Raw genomic sequence first — 18,259 nt, 5'->3', positions numbered from 1 at the left:
CGGTAGTCGTTTAGCTCAGTTACCGTAGCTTTCTTGGGAACAGGAACAATGGTGGCCCTCTTGACGCATGTGGGAACAGCAGACTGGTATAGGGATTGATTGAATATGTCCGTAAACACACCGGCCAGCTGGTCTGCGCATGCTCTGAGGGCGCGGCTGGGGATGCCGTCTGGGCCTGCAGCCTTGCGAGGGTTAACACGTTTAAATGTCTTACTCACCTCGGCTGCAGTGAAGGAGAGACCGCATGTTTTCGTTGCAGGCCGTGTCAGTGGCACTGTATTGTCCTCAAAGCGGGCAAAAAAGTTATTTAGTCTGCCTGGGAGCAAGACATCCTGGTCCGTGACTGGTCTGGGTTTCTTCTTGTAGTCCGTGATTGACTGTAGACCCTGCCACATGCCCCTTGTGTCTGAGCCGTTGAATTGAGATTCTACTTTGTCTCTGTACTGACGCTTAGCTTGTTTAATAGCCTTGCGGAGGGAATAGCTGCACTGTTTGTATTCGGTCATGTTGCCAGACACCTTGCCCTGATTAAAAGCAGTGGTTCGCGCTTTCAGTTTCACTCGGGACATCCTCTTGGAGAAAATATCCATGGGCGACAATGCTGCCATCAATCCACGGTTTCTGGTTAGGGAATGTTTTTATCGTTGCTATGGGAACGACATCTTCAACGCACGTTCTAATGAACTCGCACACCGAATCAGCGAATTCGTCAATATTTTTATCTGACGTAATACGAAACATGTCCCAGTCCACGTGATGGAAGCAGTCTTGGAGTGTGGAGTCCGCTTGGTCGGACCAGCGTTGGACAGACCTCATCGTGGGAGCCTCTTGTTTTAGTTTCTGCCTGTGGTCAGCTTTTCCGAAAGGGGAGCGGGGCAGGGCCTTATGTGCGTCGCGGAAGTTAGAGTAACAATGATCCAAGGTTTTACCACCCCTGGTTGCGCAATCGATATGCTGATAGAATTTAGGGAGTCTTGTTTTCAGATCAGCTTTGTTAAAATCCCCAGCTACAATGAATGCAGCCTCCGGATAAATGGTTTCCTGTTTGCAAAGAGTTAAATAAATTTCGTTCAGAGCCATCAATGTGTCTGCTTTAGAATAAGGCTGTAATGTAACAAAATGTGGATAACGTCCAGGGGTCTGAATACTTTCCGAATGCACTGTATGTATGAAGCACTGTATGTCTAATGCTCTATGTAATGTTAGTGATGTGTTGCATGTGTCTTAAGATGACTTGCTGTTTGACGCAAATATTATTTCCTGATGGATACGATGGTTATCATCCCAATCATATCTACCCATAGCCAAGGTCACATGGCCTTGAACTACCATCAGCATTACTTGTAGTTGACTGCAATGAGGTAAATGCATGCAAACCAGTCTCTGTGAGAGTGCCAGAGGGGAGTGCCAGAGGGGAGTGCCAGAGGGGAGTGCCAGAGGGGAGTGCCAGAGGGGAGTGCCAGAGGGGAGTGCCAGAGGGGAGTGCCAGAGGGGAGTGCCAGAGGGGAGTGCCAGAGGGGAGTGCCAGAGGGGAGTGCCAGAGGGAGTGCCAGAGGGGAGTGCCAGAGGGGGGAGTGCCAGAGAGTGCCAGGGAGTGCCAGAGGGGAGTGCCAGAGGGCTCGGGCAGCAGAGAGCGGGGAGTGCCACATTTTCCTCCTCTGTCTCTGCTGCTAAAGCCACTTTCTACCACGCTAAATTCCAAGATCTGGGGAGCTCTTTGCCATCCTCCGCCCCTCCCCCCTCCTCCCTCTCTGCAGGGGAGTGCCAGAGGGAGACACCGCTGGTTCTGCCAGACCCTGTGCTCTGGATGTGCCAGAGGGGCCCAACAAGTGCCAGACCATTTCCGGAGGCTCATCAACTCATCCCTGAGTTGGCCGTCCCTTCTTCCGTCTTCAAGAGAGCGAGAGTTGCACCCCTTCTGTGATCCCTCCAGTCAACAATTACAGACCAGTATCCCTTCTTTCTTTTCTCTCCAAAACTCTTGACGTGCCGTCCTTGGCCAGCCATCTCTCTCTGAATGACCTTCTTGGGAGGTTTCAAGACCAGTCATTCAACTGGACTGCTCTCCTCTGACGGAGGCGCTCCGCACCTAAAGCTAACTCTCTCTCCTCTGGCCTTCGATACTGTGAACCATCAGATCCTCCTCTCCACCCTCTCCGAGTTGGGCATCTCCGGGGACGCTTGGATTGCGTCCTACCTGACAGGTCGCTCCTACCAGGTGGCGTGGCGAGAATCTGTCTCCTCACCACGCGCTCTCACCACTGGTGTCCCCCAGGGCTCTGTTCTTGGCCCTCTCCTATTCTCGCTATACACCAAGTCACTTGGCTCTGTCATAACCTCACATGGTCTCTCTTATCATTGCTATGCAGACGACACACAATTAATCTTCTCCTTTCCCCCTTCTGATGACCAGGTGGCGAATCGCATCTCTGCATGTCTGGCAGACATATCAGTGTGGATGACGGATCACCACCTCAAGCTGAACCTCGGCAAGACGGAGCTGCTCTTCCTCCCGGGGAAGGACTGCCCGTTCCATGATCTCGCCATCACGGTCGACAACTCCATTGTGTCCTCCTCCCAGAGCGCCAAGTGGCGTGATCCTGACAACACCCTGTCGTTCTCAACTAACATCAAGGCGGTGGCCCGTTCCTGTAGGTTCATGCTCTACAACATCCGCAGAGTACGACCCTGCCTGTGCAGGTCCTAATGCCGTCTGGATTACTGCCTCTGTTGGCTGCCCTGCCTGTGCCATTAAACCCCTTCAACTCATCCAGAACGCCGCAGCCCCTGGTGTTCAACCTTCCCAAGTTCTCTCACGTGCCCTCCGTTCTCTCCACTGGCTTCCAGTTGAAGGTCCGCTACAAGACCTGGTGCTTGCCTACGGAGCTGTGAGGGGAACGGCACCTCAGTACCTCCAGGTCAGGCCCCCAAACAAGGGCACTCGTTCATCCACCTCTGGCCTGCTCGCCTCCCTACCACTGTACAGCTCCCGCTCAGCCCAGTCAAAACTGTTCGCTGCCCTGGCCCCCAATGGTGGAACAAACTCCTGCCAGGACAGCGGAGTCAATCACCACCTTCCGGAGACACCTGAAACCCCACCTCTTTAAGGAATACCTAGGATAGGTTAAGTAATCCCTCTCACCCCACCCCCCTAAGTTTTAGATGCACTATTGTTAAGTGACTGTCCCACTGGATGTCATAAGGTGAATGCACCAATTTGTAAGTCGCTCTGGATAAGAGCGTCTGCTAAATGACTTAAATGTAAATGTAAATGTAAATGAGTGCCAGAGGGGATCTATGGTGCCCTGCCCTCTGTGGTGCCCTGCCCTCTGTGGTGCCCTGCCCTCTGTGGTGCCCTGCCCTCTGTGGTGCCCTGCCCTCTGTGGTGCCCTGCCCTCTGTGGTGCCCTGCCCTCTGTGGTGCCCTGCCCTCTGTGGTGCCCTGCCCTCTGTGGTGCCCTGCCCTCTGCATTTATTTGACGTCTCTGGTCATTTGAGGCGAGGCATGGTACGAGGCATGGTACGAGGCAGTGAGAACGCAAAATGATTGCAGTTGGTGTCATCTCCACTTGCTTAGAGTCATTGTTTCATTGACACTTTTTAATGGCTTATTTCACCTGTAATTGGGATGTGAAATTCAAACTAAATGTTCTCTGCACCATCATGGCTTTCCTACCTTCTGATACTTAACCATAAAAGACATGCGTCTAACTATTGTGGCGGGTGGCTCTTTGGGCAGGCCTACAGGATGACGTCCTGTTTTCAATTCTACTAATGGTATGTTAGTCCAGCTGAAACAACTCCCTTTTGTTCTTCCTGTCTCTTCTCCCTTCCTAACTTCTTCCTCTCGCTCCTTCTGTAGGTACCAGATCGTGGTGGAGATCATTCAGGCCACCACAATCAGCAGCCTCCCCCAGCTGAAGAAACAGAAAGGTAAGGCCATGAACAACAACTCCACTGTCTCTAGTGCTGATCTAGGATCAGGTCCCTCCCTGTCCATGTAATCTTATTTAATGTGAACTAAAAAGGAAAACTGATTCTAGATCAGAACTCTCACTCTGAGATGCTTTATGCATACGGGTCCAGGTCTACAACAGCTCTGACGTCAATGGAGTTTGATGTTGCATCTATGACTAAGAGCTATGATTGACAGCTGGGCAGTTACCAAGGTGTCGGCACAGTGATTACCCAGAGAAATTAACCAGAAATTTCCTATGAGGCGAAGGGTCTTTATGAGCCAGTGAATGCATTAAAATGTTTCTCTCTCAGCAAGCTGCAACACTTTAATATTCTCACTTTCTCAGCGAGCTGCGATGGGCAGTGGACTGGAAACTGACAGGCTGGTAGCTAAATGTCATTCACTGATCTCGCACACAGCAGAAAGGAGAGGCTGCAGTTGTCAGTCTTCACCTTTTCTCAGATGAATTAAGCGATATGATTCAGAGAAAGAGGGGGGATGATTTGTATGTGATGAATGAGAAAGACATTGTGGCAACTCCAATGTGAGCTAAAAGCTGTTCACTTGATCCTCTGTCTCATCCTATCTGCCTCCCAGCCAGGCTTTCATTACCTCTGTACAGGGGGGAAATTGAGTTATGTTTGTAGGAGGGCAGATGATGTTTCCTCCACAACGTAGTGCGTCATGTTCTCATTCACCCTCCTCTAGTCCATCCAGAGACGTCATGTTGAAAATAGATGTAACATGAGTTGTTTGAATCATCCCAACACAGTAATGGGGATGGTGTGGAACTTAATAGTGTCAATTTGTCTGAAGGATTCATGTCCCATTTCCTGTCTGAGACCTGCAGGGTTCTCTTGTTCTCTCTGTCTGAGGGAGCTAGTTTTATTCGTCTCAATACAAGGTTGATAAAGAATCTCTTCTCATCACTATTTGAAAGGCTGAGGCTTTGTCCTTGGTGTTCACTTTGATTAACCTATCAAATCTTTGGATTAAAGATGGCCTCGGTGGTGGTATTTAACTGATCAACCGTATATTTTAAATATACTAAGATGTCTTCTGACAACTCGTCCCTACAGACAGTAAAGGGAAGGAGACTGCAGCCATGAAGGCCGACCTGCTCAGAGCACGCAACATGAAGCGCTACATCAACCAGCTGACTGTGGCCAAGAAGCAGTGTGAAAAACGCATCCGTCTCCTGGGGGGCCCCAACTACGAACAGCAGGAGGAGGGCTGCACGGACGAGGGAGAGGGGCCCCAGAGTCAGAGGGTATGACTATACAGACACACACACACACACACACACACACAGTGCCCAGTGTTGATGTTTGGCTGGGGTTTATGTCAATCTGTCTGCAGTCCCTCTGCTCTAAACCCTCTAAATCAAAAAAAAAAAAAAAACTCTTCTCAAATTTATATTGCTACATGTGCCGAATACATGGTGAAATGCTTACTTACAAGCCCTTTAACCAACAATGCAGTTAAGAAAATATTTACTAAATAAACTAAAGTTTTTTTTAAAAGCAATACAATAAAATAACAATAACGACACTATTTATACAGGGAGTACTGAGTCCGTGTCCGGGTACATAGAAAATAAACAGAGTAACAGCAGTGTAAAGAAAAAAGGGGGTGGGGGTCAATGCAAATAGTCTGGGTAGTCATTTGATTAACTGTTCAGCAGTCTTAGAGCTTGGGGGTAGAAGCTGATCAGAAGCCTTTTGTACCTAGACTTGGTGCTCCGGTACCCCTTGCCATGCGGTAGCAGAGAGAACAGTCTATGACGGGTGGCTAGAGTCTTTGGCAATTTTTAGGGTCTTCCTCTGACACTGCCTGGTATAAAGGTCCTGGATGGCAGGAAGCTTGGCCACAGTGATGTACTGAGCCGTATGCTCTACCCTCTGAATCGCCTTGCGGACGGATGCCGAGCAGTTGCCATACCAGGCGGTGACGCAACCAGTTAGGATGCATGTATGTGTTCCTTTTGTCCAGGTGGGAAAGGATAGTGTGGAGTGCAATAGAGATTGTGTCATCTGTGGATGGTGCGGTATGCAAATTGGAGTGGGTCTAGGTTTTTTTGTGTTGATGTGAAACGTGACCAGCCTTTCAAAGCATTTCATGGCTACAGAAGTGAGTGGTACAGGTTGGTTGTCATTTAAGCAGGTTACCTTGGTGTTCTTGGGCACAGGGGCTATGGTGGTCTGCTTGAAACATGTTGTTATTACAGACTCAGTCAGGGACAGGTTGAAAATGTCAGTGAAGACACTTGCCAGTTGGTCAGCGCATGCTTGGAGTACACGTCCTGGTAATCCCTCTAAACCAGGGGTGTCAAACTCATTCCATGTAGTGTCAGCTGGTCTTAGATTTTTTAAACTTTCAATTAAGAACTCGTCAACCAGGTCTGGGGAGGTCCTTACTAATTTGTGAACTTACTTCATCAATCTGGTACAAGGGAGGAGCGAAAACCTGCAGACAATCGTCCCTCCGAGGAATGAGTTTGACACGTGCTCTAAACTCTGAGAAAGTGCCAGTAGCAAATTAAATCCTGTTTTATTACACAGCAGAACAGCCAAGATGGCAGAACAGCCATGTGTTTGTTTGACAGTGTAATATCTACAGCACACACATGCACTGAGCCCTTTGGCATTTCACAGTGAGGGCTGTGTTGACATACCCGGAGGTTCCCTATAGAGTATAATTACAGCAGGGAGAGGAAGACCTTATTGCCTCCCATTTCATTACATTAGTTCATATTGTAACTGTATTTAAATGTCATTAAACATTACTTTGACTCCTCTGCAGTCCCAAATGTCTGAGCTTTAATGAATGTGGGCCTGGCATTCCCTTATCTGGAGTTCAGTAACTGATCGGATGGGGCTCTGGTCAAAGTAGTGCACTATGTAGAAAAAATGGGGTGCTATTTGGGATGCAGTCTGTGTCAGCCCACCCTGAACACCCTGTTGGAACATTGGCCCATTAGTCCCGTAACGACATGATGGCTGAGCCCTCAATGTTTTTGACGAGCACAGTGTCTGTATCTAGCAGTGATAAATAACCTCGGGTCTCCTCACCACACTGAATAGTGCTCTACTCTGTACATTTTTGTTGTCACCTTTAAATTGGCTGTGTTTAAAGGTAGTGACGTGCCATTTGGGATGCACAGTCTTCTGTTCTCTGGGGCCAGTATACAGGCTTCCTATGGTTATGAAAACCCTGGAAAAGTCATGACATTTTTACAATTGTGTTTTCCAACCCTCAGTTTATTTTAAGAATTTGTTAATGTAACTTATTTAGGCACAGTTTAAAAAATATATTTTATCAATCAAATAAAAATCTACATATCAGCCAGGATCGGAATGACGCTTTAGTGCATGTGTGTTTACGCGCATCACTTGCATGTGTGCACAACGAGTGGGACGTTTCTCAAGGACGGAGACAGCAGCAGGTAGGCCTAGCCTGTAAAATATGATAGAGAACAAACTAATAACTAATTAGGTAGCCAATTCAAAACACATTGTACCCTGTAGTTAACTGTGTAGCTATTATTATCATGTTTGAATCTTTTTGTCATATCCCCAAAAACCTTCCAGACACTCGCGACTAAGGCCATACAAAGTTGATGAACATTTGTGAATGATTCTTATGATTCTTTTCAACGGTTCTTTTTGACGAAACAAAGGATTCACTTCTCCGTTGTATTAGATGGGATTCGGTTCAATCGAATCATGCGGACAGTCATTTTAGGGTTAGGGTTAGAGTTATTTTTATGTATCCTTTTGATTTGTCACTTCAACTTGTTTTGTAGTCGATTTAGGCATCCAATGTAAGGGACATTGCAACACAATACATTGCTAGTCAGCCTGCAAGTAAACACATCTAAGGACTAAGGTAGCACATAAACTGTTTTATTTAACCTTTATTTAACTAGGCAAGTCGGTTAAGAACAAATTCTTATTTACAATGACAGCCTAACAAAAAGCCTCCTGCGGGGATAGGGCCTGGGATATATATAAGAACTTTTTAATACCATACAAATATAGGATAAAACACATATCACAACAAGAGAACACCTACATAGAAACCTAAGACGACAACATAGCAAGGCAGCTACACATGACAACATAGCAAGGCAGCTACACATGACAAAAGCATGGTAGCAACATAACAACAACATGGTAGCAACACAACATGGTAGCAGAACTTAACATGGTACAAACAGTATTGGACATAGACAACAGCACAAATGTCAAGAAGGTAGAGACAACAATACATCACACATAGCAGTCACAACTGTCAGTAAGAGTGTCCATGATTGAGTTTTTGAATGAAGAGATTGAGATAAAATTGTCCAGTTTGAGTGTTTGTTGAAGCTCGTTCTAGCTGCAGCGAACTGAAAAGAGGAGCGTTCCAGGAATGTTTGTGCTTTGGGGACCTTTAACAGAATGTGTCTGGCAGAACGGGTGGAGGATGAGGGCTGCAGTAGATCTCTCCAGATATGGGGGAGTGAGGCCTAAGAGGGTTTTATAAATAAGCATCAACCAGTGGGTCTTGCGACGGGTTTATAGAGGAGTATAGAGTGCAGTGATGTGTCCTATAAGGAGCATTGGTGGCAAATCTGATGGCCGAATGGTAAAGAACATCTAGCCGCTCGAGAGCACCCTTACCTGCTGATTTATAAATGATGTCTCCGTAATCTAGCATGGGTAGGATGGTCATCTGAATCAGAGTTAGTTTGGCAGCTGGGGTGAAAGAGGAGCAATTACGATAGAGGAAACCAAGTATAGATTTAACTTTAGCCTGCACCTTTGATATGTGTTGAAAGAAGGACAGTGTACCGTCTAGCCATACTCCCAAGTACTTGTATGAGGTGACTACCTCAATCTCTAAACTCTCAGTGGTAGTAATCACACCTGTGGGGAGAGGGTCATTCTTCTTACCAAACCACATGACCTTTGTTTTGGAGGTGTTCAGAACAAGGTTAAGGGTAGAGAAAGCTTGTTGGACACTAAGAAAGCTTTGTTGTAGAGCTTTTAACACAACATTCGGGGAGATGCCAGCTGAGTAGAAGACTATCATCTGCATATAAATGGATGAGAGAGCTTCCTACTGCCTGAGCTATGTTGATGTGATTTGAGAAGAGCATGGGGCCTAGGGTTGAGCCTTTGGGTACTCCCTTGGTGACAGGCAGTGGCTGAGACTGAGCAGATTTTCTGACTTATATACACTGCACCCTTCGAGAGCGGTAGTTAGCAAACTAGGCCAAAGACCCCTCAGACACCAATACTCCTTAGCTGGCCCAAAAGAATGGAATGGTCTTCCGAATCAAAAGCTTTGGCCAAGTCAATAAATGGTCAGACACATTCTTCCCTGCATTTTGCTGATATAGGGTGCAATCAGTTTCTATTAGACAACTTCAGGTATGTTTATCCCTGTTTCACTCCGTTTGAGAAACACAGTTCACTTTTGTAGCAGCCACGTTGGATTCCTTTTTGCATCTACACACACTCTCTTCACCTTGTCCCTTCACTTGTGGACTTCAAATAATGAACATTTCTCCTCCTTCATTTTGAGAAAAAATGAATTTGTTCAAAGCTGTTGTCTTTTTCTCTGAGACAACTACTCACCACATTTTTATGTGCTTCAGTGCTAGCTAGCTGTAGCTTATGCTTTTCAGTACTAGATTCATTCTCTGATCCTTTTATTGGCTAGGAAACATGTCAGTTCTTGCTGCAAGAGCTCTGATAGGTTGGAGGACGTACTCCGGAAGTTGTCATAATGACTAAGTCTATGGAAGGGGGTGAGAATCATGAGCCTCCTAGGTTTTTTTTTATTGAAGTCAATGTACCCAGAGGAGGACGAAAGCTAGCTGACCTCTGGCTACACCATGGTGCTACCCTACATAGTGCTGTTCTAGCCACTGTAGACCATCATTGCAAAATAGTGTGTTTAAATCAATTATTTGGTGACAAGATTATATTTAGTGTTTTATCTAAAATATTTGAGCAGGGCTGGTATCAAAAGCCGTCATGCAAACCCCCTGTGTTCTGTCTGTTCCCTGTAGATCCTCCAATTTGAAGAGATCATGTCTAACCCAGGGTTCCGGGAGCACTTCCGTGTCTACATGGAGCGAGTGGACAAAAGGGCTCTCATCAGCTTCTGGGAGCTAGTGGAGATGCTCAAGACTGCCAACAAGGTAAAGTTGTCACATCCTCCAAAAGCAAACGTTAAGCCAGTGTTAGTGACGACTGACATCATGTAAAATATCTCCAACAGGTAACATTACGCTGAGACTTGTGGTGAAACTGAATCTGTCTTTTAAAGCTGAAAACCCAGTGCCCATCCTGACTTGTTTTTTCCCAGAACGAGGTTCCCCAGCTGGTGGGGGAGATCTACCAGAACTTCTTTGTGGAGAGCAGGGAGATCCCGGTGGAGAAAGCCCTGTACAAGGAGATCCAGCAGACCCTGGTGGGTAACAAGGGCACGGACGTGTTCCACCGGATCCAGGGGGATGTGTATGAGACCATGAAGGAGCGCTACTACCCATCCTTCCTGGTCTCTGACCTCTACGAGAGGCTCATCAGGAGAGAGGAGCAGCAGTGCAGCTCCCAGTCCAGCAGCGAGGACAAGGACGAAGGGGTAAGCTGGGAAGGGGACATGCACTGGCGCAGATGTTCACACACCAGCCATGTTGTCTGTAGAGTACCACAGTACGAGTCATAACCATGAAACCTAGCAGTCAAACAGGGAAATGGTTCTAATCATTTTTTGCACCATGAATGTTTCCTGTAGTGAATTTTAGAAACACTTAAAATAAGGGTTGTGTTTCACGTAGGCTTACCCTGGTGTGACATTTTGATAAGTGTTAATCTCTCTAGGACAAAGTGACTTATCAATACATTCACATGTATTCACCTCCCAGAAATGCTAATGTGGCTATCATAAAGAACTACAAATGCCATAATGATCTGGACGAGACTGCTGAATTGAGGCAAAGTTAAAAAAAATAACTGGATTAACTATCTAATGTTAGCTAAATTTAGTAATGAATAAATTGGGAGCATTTCTTTAAATGGACAATTCTGTGAACTGTCTTGTGCAAGTTTTAAATTGACACAATACTTGTTAGCAAAGGTGTCAGCTAGCGATGATGTGCAGGAGTTTGCAGGGACTTGTAGTCTTACATAATGTCTACTTTGCTAATTAGCATTTTCGAATCTGAGAGTAAATACAGGTGACTATATTGATAAGTCACCTTGTCCGAGAGAGATTTACATGGTTATCAAAACGTCACGCCAGGGTAAACCTACACGAAACACAGCCCTTATTTTAAGTGTAAAATCCCCTATGGGAAGAATTTGTGCTGGAAAAACAATTGGAACCATTTCCCTGTTTGACTGCTCGGTTTTCTGGGTGTTATGACACCACTGTGGGGCTCTATTAGCATTGTGGCAAGTTAATCCACGTTTGTATTATCACCATCATCTGAACCTCCACCTCTGCACAGCTCCAGGTTCTGGAGGGAGGGGAGGAGGCGCTGGACGAGGGCACTAAAGGCATCAATGAACAGGCCAGCTACGCTGTCAACAAGCTGCGCCAGCTCTACGACAAGCTGGAGTACAAACGTCAGGCCCTGGGCTCCATCCAAAATGCCCCCAAGCCAGACAAAAAGGTATCCCACTACAACATTCAGCTGCTATTGTTTCAATGCATGGCGAGTGTTTTTATGAACACTGATATTGAGTGTACCCTCAAGGTTGCATCCTCTCTATTTATGGTTACTTGACGAATACAATATCCCATCATTGACTGTGCTGCTGTCATTTATCTGCAGGCCAAGCACACTTTTTCTACCTCTCTCTGTCTGTCTGTGTGTTTGCATTCATAAAGAACCCATTAATTTTTCCCTGAAAGAATGTATGCCCCTACCTGTAATACAAGCAGCCCTTGAAAACTGGCATTGATTTAACAGCCACCTTTAAATCAAAATGTATTTGTCACATGCTTCATTAACAACAGGTGTGGACAAACAGTGAAATGCTTACTTACGGGTCCATCCCAACAATGCAGAGAGGGGGAAAAAAAGAAAGAAAAATATTATTTTTCTATCAAATCCAACTTTATTTGCCACATGCCCCGAATACAGCAAGCGTATACTTTACTGTGAAATGCTTACTTACAAGCCCTTAACCAACAGCGTAGACTTTACTGTGAAGTGATGACTTACAAGCCCTTAACCAACAGCGTAGACTTTACTGTGAAGTGCTGACTTACAAGCCCTTAACCAACAGTGTAGTGTAGCTTACTTTAACCAACAGTAACCAACAGTGTAGACTTTACTGTGAAGTGCTGACTTACAAGCCCTTAACCAACAGTGTAGACTTTACCGTGAAGTGTTGACTTACAAGCCCTTAACCAACAGTGTAGATTTTACTGTGAAGTGCTGACTTACAAGCCCTTAACCAACAGTGTAGACTTTACTGTGAAGTGCTTACTTACAAGCCCTTAACCAACAGTGTAGACTTTACTGTGAAGTGCTTACTTACAAGCCCTTAACCAACAGTGTAGACTTTACTGTGAAGTGCTTACTGACAAGCCCTTAACCAACAGCGTAGACTTTACCGTGAAGTGCTTACTGACAAGCCCTTAACCAACAGTGTAGACTTTACTGTGAAGTGCTTACTGACAAGCCCTTAACCAACAGTGCAGTTCAAGAGGAAGAACATATTTACAAAGTAGGCAAAAGTAACACAATAAGAATAACCATAAGGAGGCTATATACAGGGGGCACCGGTACCGAGTCAGTGTGCAGGCTAGTTGAGGTAATCTGTACATGTCGGTGGGGACGAAGTGACTATGCATAGGTAACAAACAGCGAGTAGCAGCAGTGTACGAGAGAGAGGGGGGTGTCAATTTAAATTGTCCGGTGGTGATTTTTATGAATTGTTCAGCAGACTAATGGCTTGGAGGTAGAAGCTGTTGAGGAGCCTATTGGTCCTAGACTTGGCGCTCCTGTACTGCTTGCCGACTTGGGTGACTGGAGTCTGACAATTTTATGGGCTGTCCTCTGACACCCCCTATTCTTTAGGTCCTGGATGGCAGGAAGCTTGGCCCCAGTGATGTACTGGGCCGTTCGCACTATCCTCTGTAGTGCCTTACGGTCAGATGCCGAGCTGTTGCCATACCAGGTGGTGATGCGACCAGTCAGGATGCTCTCGATGGTGCAGCTGTAGAACCTTTTTGAGGATCTGGTGGCCCATGCCAAATCTTTTCAGTGTCCTGAGGGGGAAAAGGTTTTGTCTTGCCCTCTTCACTGTCTTGGTGTGTTTGGACCATGAAAGTTTTGTTATTGATGTGGACACCAAGGAACTTGAAACTCTCGACCCACTCCACTACAGACCCGTCGATGTTAATGGAGGCCTGTTCAACCTGCCTTTTCCTGTAGTCCACGATCAGCTCCTTTGTCTTGCTCACATTGAGGGAGAAGTTGTTTTCCTGGCACCACACAGCCACTACTCTGACCTCCTCCCTATAGGCCATCTCATCGTTGTCGGTGATCAGGCCTACGACTGTTGTGTCGTCAGCAAACTTAATGATGGTGTTGGAGTCGTGTTTGGCCACGCAGTCGTGGGTCAACAGGGAGTACAGGAGGGGACTAAGTACATACCCCTGAGTGGCCCCAATGTTAAATATCAGCGTGGCAGAAGTGTTGTTGTCTACTCTTACCACCTGAGGGCGGCCCGTCAGGAAGTTCAGGATCCAGTTGGAGAGGGAGGTGTTTAGTCCCAGAATCCTTAGCTTAGTGATGGGCTTTGTGGGCACTATGATGTTTGAACGCTGAGCTGTAGTCAATGAACAGCATTCTCACATATGTGTTCCTTTTGTCCAGGTGAGAAAGGGCAGTGTGGAGTGCGATTGCGGATCTGTTGGGGTGATATGTGAATTGTAGTGCGTCCATGGTGTCTGGGAGGATGCTGTTGATGTGAGCCATGACCAGCCTTTCAAAGCACTGCATGGCTACTGACGTGAGTGCCATGGGCGGTTATCATTTAGGCAGGTTACCTTTGCTTCCTTGGGCACAGGGACTATGGTGGTCTGCTTGAAACATGTAGGTATTACAGACCTGGTCAGGGAGAGGTTGAGAGCGTTATCACACAGTTATCCAGAACAGCTGGTGCTTTCGTGCTTGCCTCAAAACGAGCATAAAAGGCATTTAGCTTGTCTGGTAGACTCGCGTCACTGGGCAACTTGAGTTTTGGTTTCCCTTTTGTAGTCCATAATAGTTTGCAAGCCCTGCCTCATCCGATGAGCGTCCGAGCCGGTGTAGTAGGATTTAATCTTAATCCTGTATTGATGCTTTGCTTGTTTGATGGTTCGTCTGAGGGCATAGCGGGATTTCTTGTAAGCGTCCGGATTAGTCTCCCACTCCTTGGTACTGTGTATGAGACACAGTTGGTACTCTGTCTGGGTTAGAGCCATCTTTTGACGTGTGTGTGTGCGCGCGCGCTGTCCTCTCTCAGATTGTGTGTAAACTGAAGGAGGAGATTGGGGCCATGGAGAAGGAGCACAGTGACCTGCAGCTGCACATCTCCCGCACAGACTGGTGGTGTGAGAACTTGGGCTCCTGGAGGGCCCTCATCACAACAGCTGAGGTGAGTGAGACAAACACCCACACAGCACCATCCCAACTCTTAGTCATTGACTGTGTTCCAGTGATATGACAGCAGCGCAGCAGTGAGCTCTCTAGTCTCCTGTGTCCAGGGCTCCAGTACCTCTGGCCAAACTTGAAACAGATAAAACCCTGATCTGAGAGCAACGAGCCAGAGAGAAACGATAGCATCTACACTTTCCGGAACCTTTATTACACACAGCACTAATAACAGAGCTTCTGTCTAGTCTAGATGGATGAGAGAGAGGTAGGAGCTCAGACTGAGGAAGAAAATACAAAACTGAAAGGAAGGATAAAATGGTCCCAGTCATCATTTGTATGGTGTTATTGATTGGACTACAGATGTAGGATCTTAATTTGATCATCCAGTTGCAGAAAGAACTGTCCTGCATTGCAGGAAATGTAAAGCATTTAGTGTATTTGAGGTTTAAAAAGGCTTCTGAAGTTTTTACATTTCCACTATGACATTTGAGACTTGATTTTTCCCTTACGAAAAAATATATGAACCTGTACAAAAATCTCCACTAATTATATTATTATTCACATTACCTGTTGCCGCAGGATTATTTTCACTCTGTAGCAAACTGGCTCAAATATAAGATCCTACATTGTATTGTACATTGTATGAGACGAGATCGCCTTTTATCTCCTTCAAATCGCATTTTATTTCTCACATGAGCCGAATACAACAGGTATACAACAACCTTACCGTGAAACACTGAACCAACAATGCAATTTTAAGGAAGTGAGAAACATTTGCTAAAAGGAAAAATGGTAACACAATAAAATAACGATGACGAGGCTATATACAATTTAAGCTGTTCGGGTATGTAGAAGAACGAGGGCCTCATTTGCATATTACTCCTCACGCTTCATTTAGTCTGGAGACACGCTTTGATTAATGCTTTGTCTGTTAATTGGCTGTGAAATGTCTAAACACAGGAGGATGGAAAGGACACCACTCTCCAAAGTTCACTCTGCACAATCCCCCGCCAAGGCCTAATGCTTAGCTATGCTGCTAAGCTAATAGCCATGTCGGATTCTGCTCAGCCAAAAGCAAATTTGTGTTTGTAGTGATGTTCAATTAAGCATGGTGGTATTGTCTCCAATTCTTCATTATGGTAATGAGCTAATCAGCCAACCTTTTAAAGATGTCCTTTAGTCAGAGTTAATTTGTTCTCATCATTGGAGTGTTTTCTTAGCATACCCTCATTGATACAGTATATCAAATTATATTGTATTTGTCACATGCGCCGAATACAACAGATGTCGACCTTACAGTGAAATGCTTACTTACAAGCCCTTAACCAACAATGCAGTTTAAAAAATGTTTTTTTTTTTAATTAAGAATAAGAAATAAAAGTAACAAATAATTAAAGAGCCGCAGTAAAATAACAATAGCGAGGCTATATACAGAGGGTACAGGTTACTTGAGGTAATATATACATGTAGGTAGAGTTATTAAAGTGACTATGCATAGATAATAACAGAGTAGTATACTAATTGATACATTGACTGTTTCTTAGGGAGGGGAATTGCCTGGGACTTCAAGATACAACATTATCACCATACTTAGGTGCCGATACAATATGTATTGCGATTGTCCCAAAGGTGTGGGGGTGGCAGGTAACCTAGTTGTTAAGAGCGTTTGAATCACCAAGCCGGAAAGGTGGAAAACTCTGCCGTTCTGCCCTTGAGAAAGGCAGTTAGCCCCCAAAAACTCCTCCCCTTCTCTGATTCAGAAGGGTTGGGTTAAATGTGAAAGATACATTTGGGTTGAATACATTGTTGTGCAACTGACTAGCTATCTCCTTTCCCTTCACTATTCAATATGTATTGACAACTGACTAGCTATTCCCTTTCCCTTCACTATTCAATATGTATTGACAACTGACTAGCTATCCCCTTTCCCTTCACTATTCAATATGTATTGACAACTGACTAGCTATCCCCTTTCCCTTCACTATTCAATATGTATTGACAACTGACTAGCTATCCCCTTTCCCTTCACTATTCAATATGTATTGACAACTGACTAGCTATCCCCTTTCCCTTCACTATTCAATATGTATTGACAACTGACTAGCTATTCCCTTTCCCTTCACTATTCAATATGTATTGACAACTGACTAGCTATCCCCTTTCCCTTCACTATTCAATATGTATTGACAACTGACTAGCTATTCCCTTTCCCTTCACTATTCAATATGTATTGACAACTGACTAGCTATCCCCTTTCCCTTCAATATTCAATATGTATTGACAACTGACTAGCTATCCCCTTTCCCTTCACTATTCAATATGTATTGACAACTGACTAGCTATCCCTTTTCCCTTCACTATTCAATATGTATTGACAACTGACTAGCTATTCTCTTTCCCTTCACTATTCAATATGTATTGACAACTGACTAGCTATCCCCTTTCCCTTCACTATTCAATATGTATTGACAACTGACTAGCTATTCCCTTTCCCTTCACTATTCAATATGTATTGACAACTGACTAGCTATCCCCTTTCCCTTCAATATTCAATATGTATTGACAACTGACTAGCTATCCCCTTTCCCTTCACTATTCAATATGTATTGACAACTGACTAGCTATTCCCTTTCCCTTCACTATTCAATATGTATTGACAACTGACTAGCTATCCCCTTTCCCTTCAATATTCAATATGTATTGACAACTGACTAGCTATTCCCTTTCCCTTCACTATTCAATATGTATTGACAACTGACTAGCTATTCCCTTTCCCTTCACTATTCAATATGTATTGACAACTGACTAGCTATCCCCTTTCCCTTCACTATTCAATATGTATTGACAACTGACTAGCTATCCCCTTTCCCTTCACTATTCAATATGTATTGACAACTGACTAGCTATCCCCTTTCCCTTCAATATTCAATATGTATTGACAACTGACTAGCTATCCCCTTTCCCTTCACTATTCAATATGTATTGACAACTGACTAGCTATCCCCTTTCCCTTCAATATTCAATATGTATTGACAACTGACTAGCTATTCCCTTTCCCTTCACTATTCAATATGTATTGACAACTGACTAGCTATTCCCTTTCCCTTCACTATTCAATATGTATTGACAATTGACTAGCTATCCCCTATCCCTTCACTATTCAATATGTATTGCGATTTGATACTGCTATTTCTAGTTCCAAACATGGTGCTCACTATATGTTGTCTGCAGAGAGACGAGAGCAATGATAAAAACAAGTTTTGATCGTCATCCAAAAACATGACATACATGAAAGAAGTATAAAATTGTAATATCTTCGGCTGTGAGTGATGGGGGAAAAATCTGTCCCAGCTACAATTATTTGAATAACTCAATAGCTGTTTTGTGCATACAGGTGAGTACTAAAGTGTCTGATATCTATGTGACAGTGTATGTAAATGGTGTTTCTTGGCTGGGTATCAGTTAAACTGCAGTACCGAAGCAAAATTGTAGGAGCTTCTAGACCAGAACCCTGGCCCCTTGGTTCAGACGAATACATCTGAGAGGCCCAGCTCATGAGTTCCATGAGCAGAAGATTTTAATTTAGAATGGAAAATGTAATATATTTATGCAACAAATGTTGGTGCATCGAACCGACTCGCATCGATTCGTTCT

At 44.9% G+C, this 18,259-nt stretch overlaps 1 protein-coding gene across 1 annotated transcript in view; it reads left to right on the top strand.

Moving 5' to 3' along the window:
- Positions 1–18,259, top strand: part of snx25 (sorting nexin 25) — a 61,040-nt gene that overhangs the window by 25,206 nt on the left and 17,575 nt on the right. The window contains exons 6-11 of the mRNA XM_046323206.1: positions 3,862–3,932; positions 5,037–5,227; positions 10,019–10,150; positions 10,318–10,593; positions 11,462–11,626; positions 14,475–14,606. Coding sequence (XP_046179162.1) covers positions 3,862–3,932; positions 5,037–5,227; positions 10,019–10,150; positions 10,318–10,593; positions 11,462–11,626; positions 14,475–14,606 — 967 coding nt within the window. The remainder of the gene's footprint in view (positions 1–3,861; positions 3,933–5,036; positions 5,228–10,018; positions 10,151–10,317; positions 10,594–11,461; positions 11,627–14,474; positions 14,607–18,259) is intronic.

The sequence above is a fragment of the Oncorhynchus gorbuscha genome, linkage group LG23, assembly GCF_021184085.1.
Source record: "Oncorhynchus gorbuscha isolate QuinsamMale2020 ecotype Even-year linkage group LG23, OgorEven_v1.0, whole genome shotgun sequence".
NCBI lineage: Eukaryota > Metazoa > Chordata > Actinopteri > Salmoniformes > Salmonidae > Oncorhynchus > Oncorhynchus gorbuscha.
Note: the sequence above shows the minus strand (reverse complement) of the source record. Positions and strands in the feature narration are given on the sequence as shown.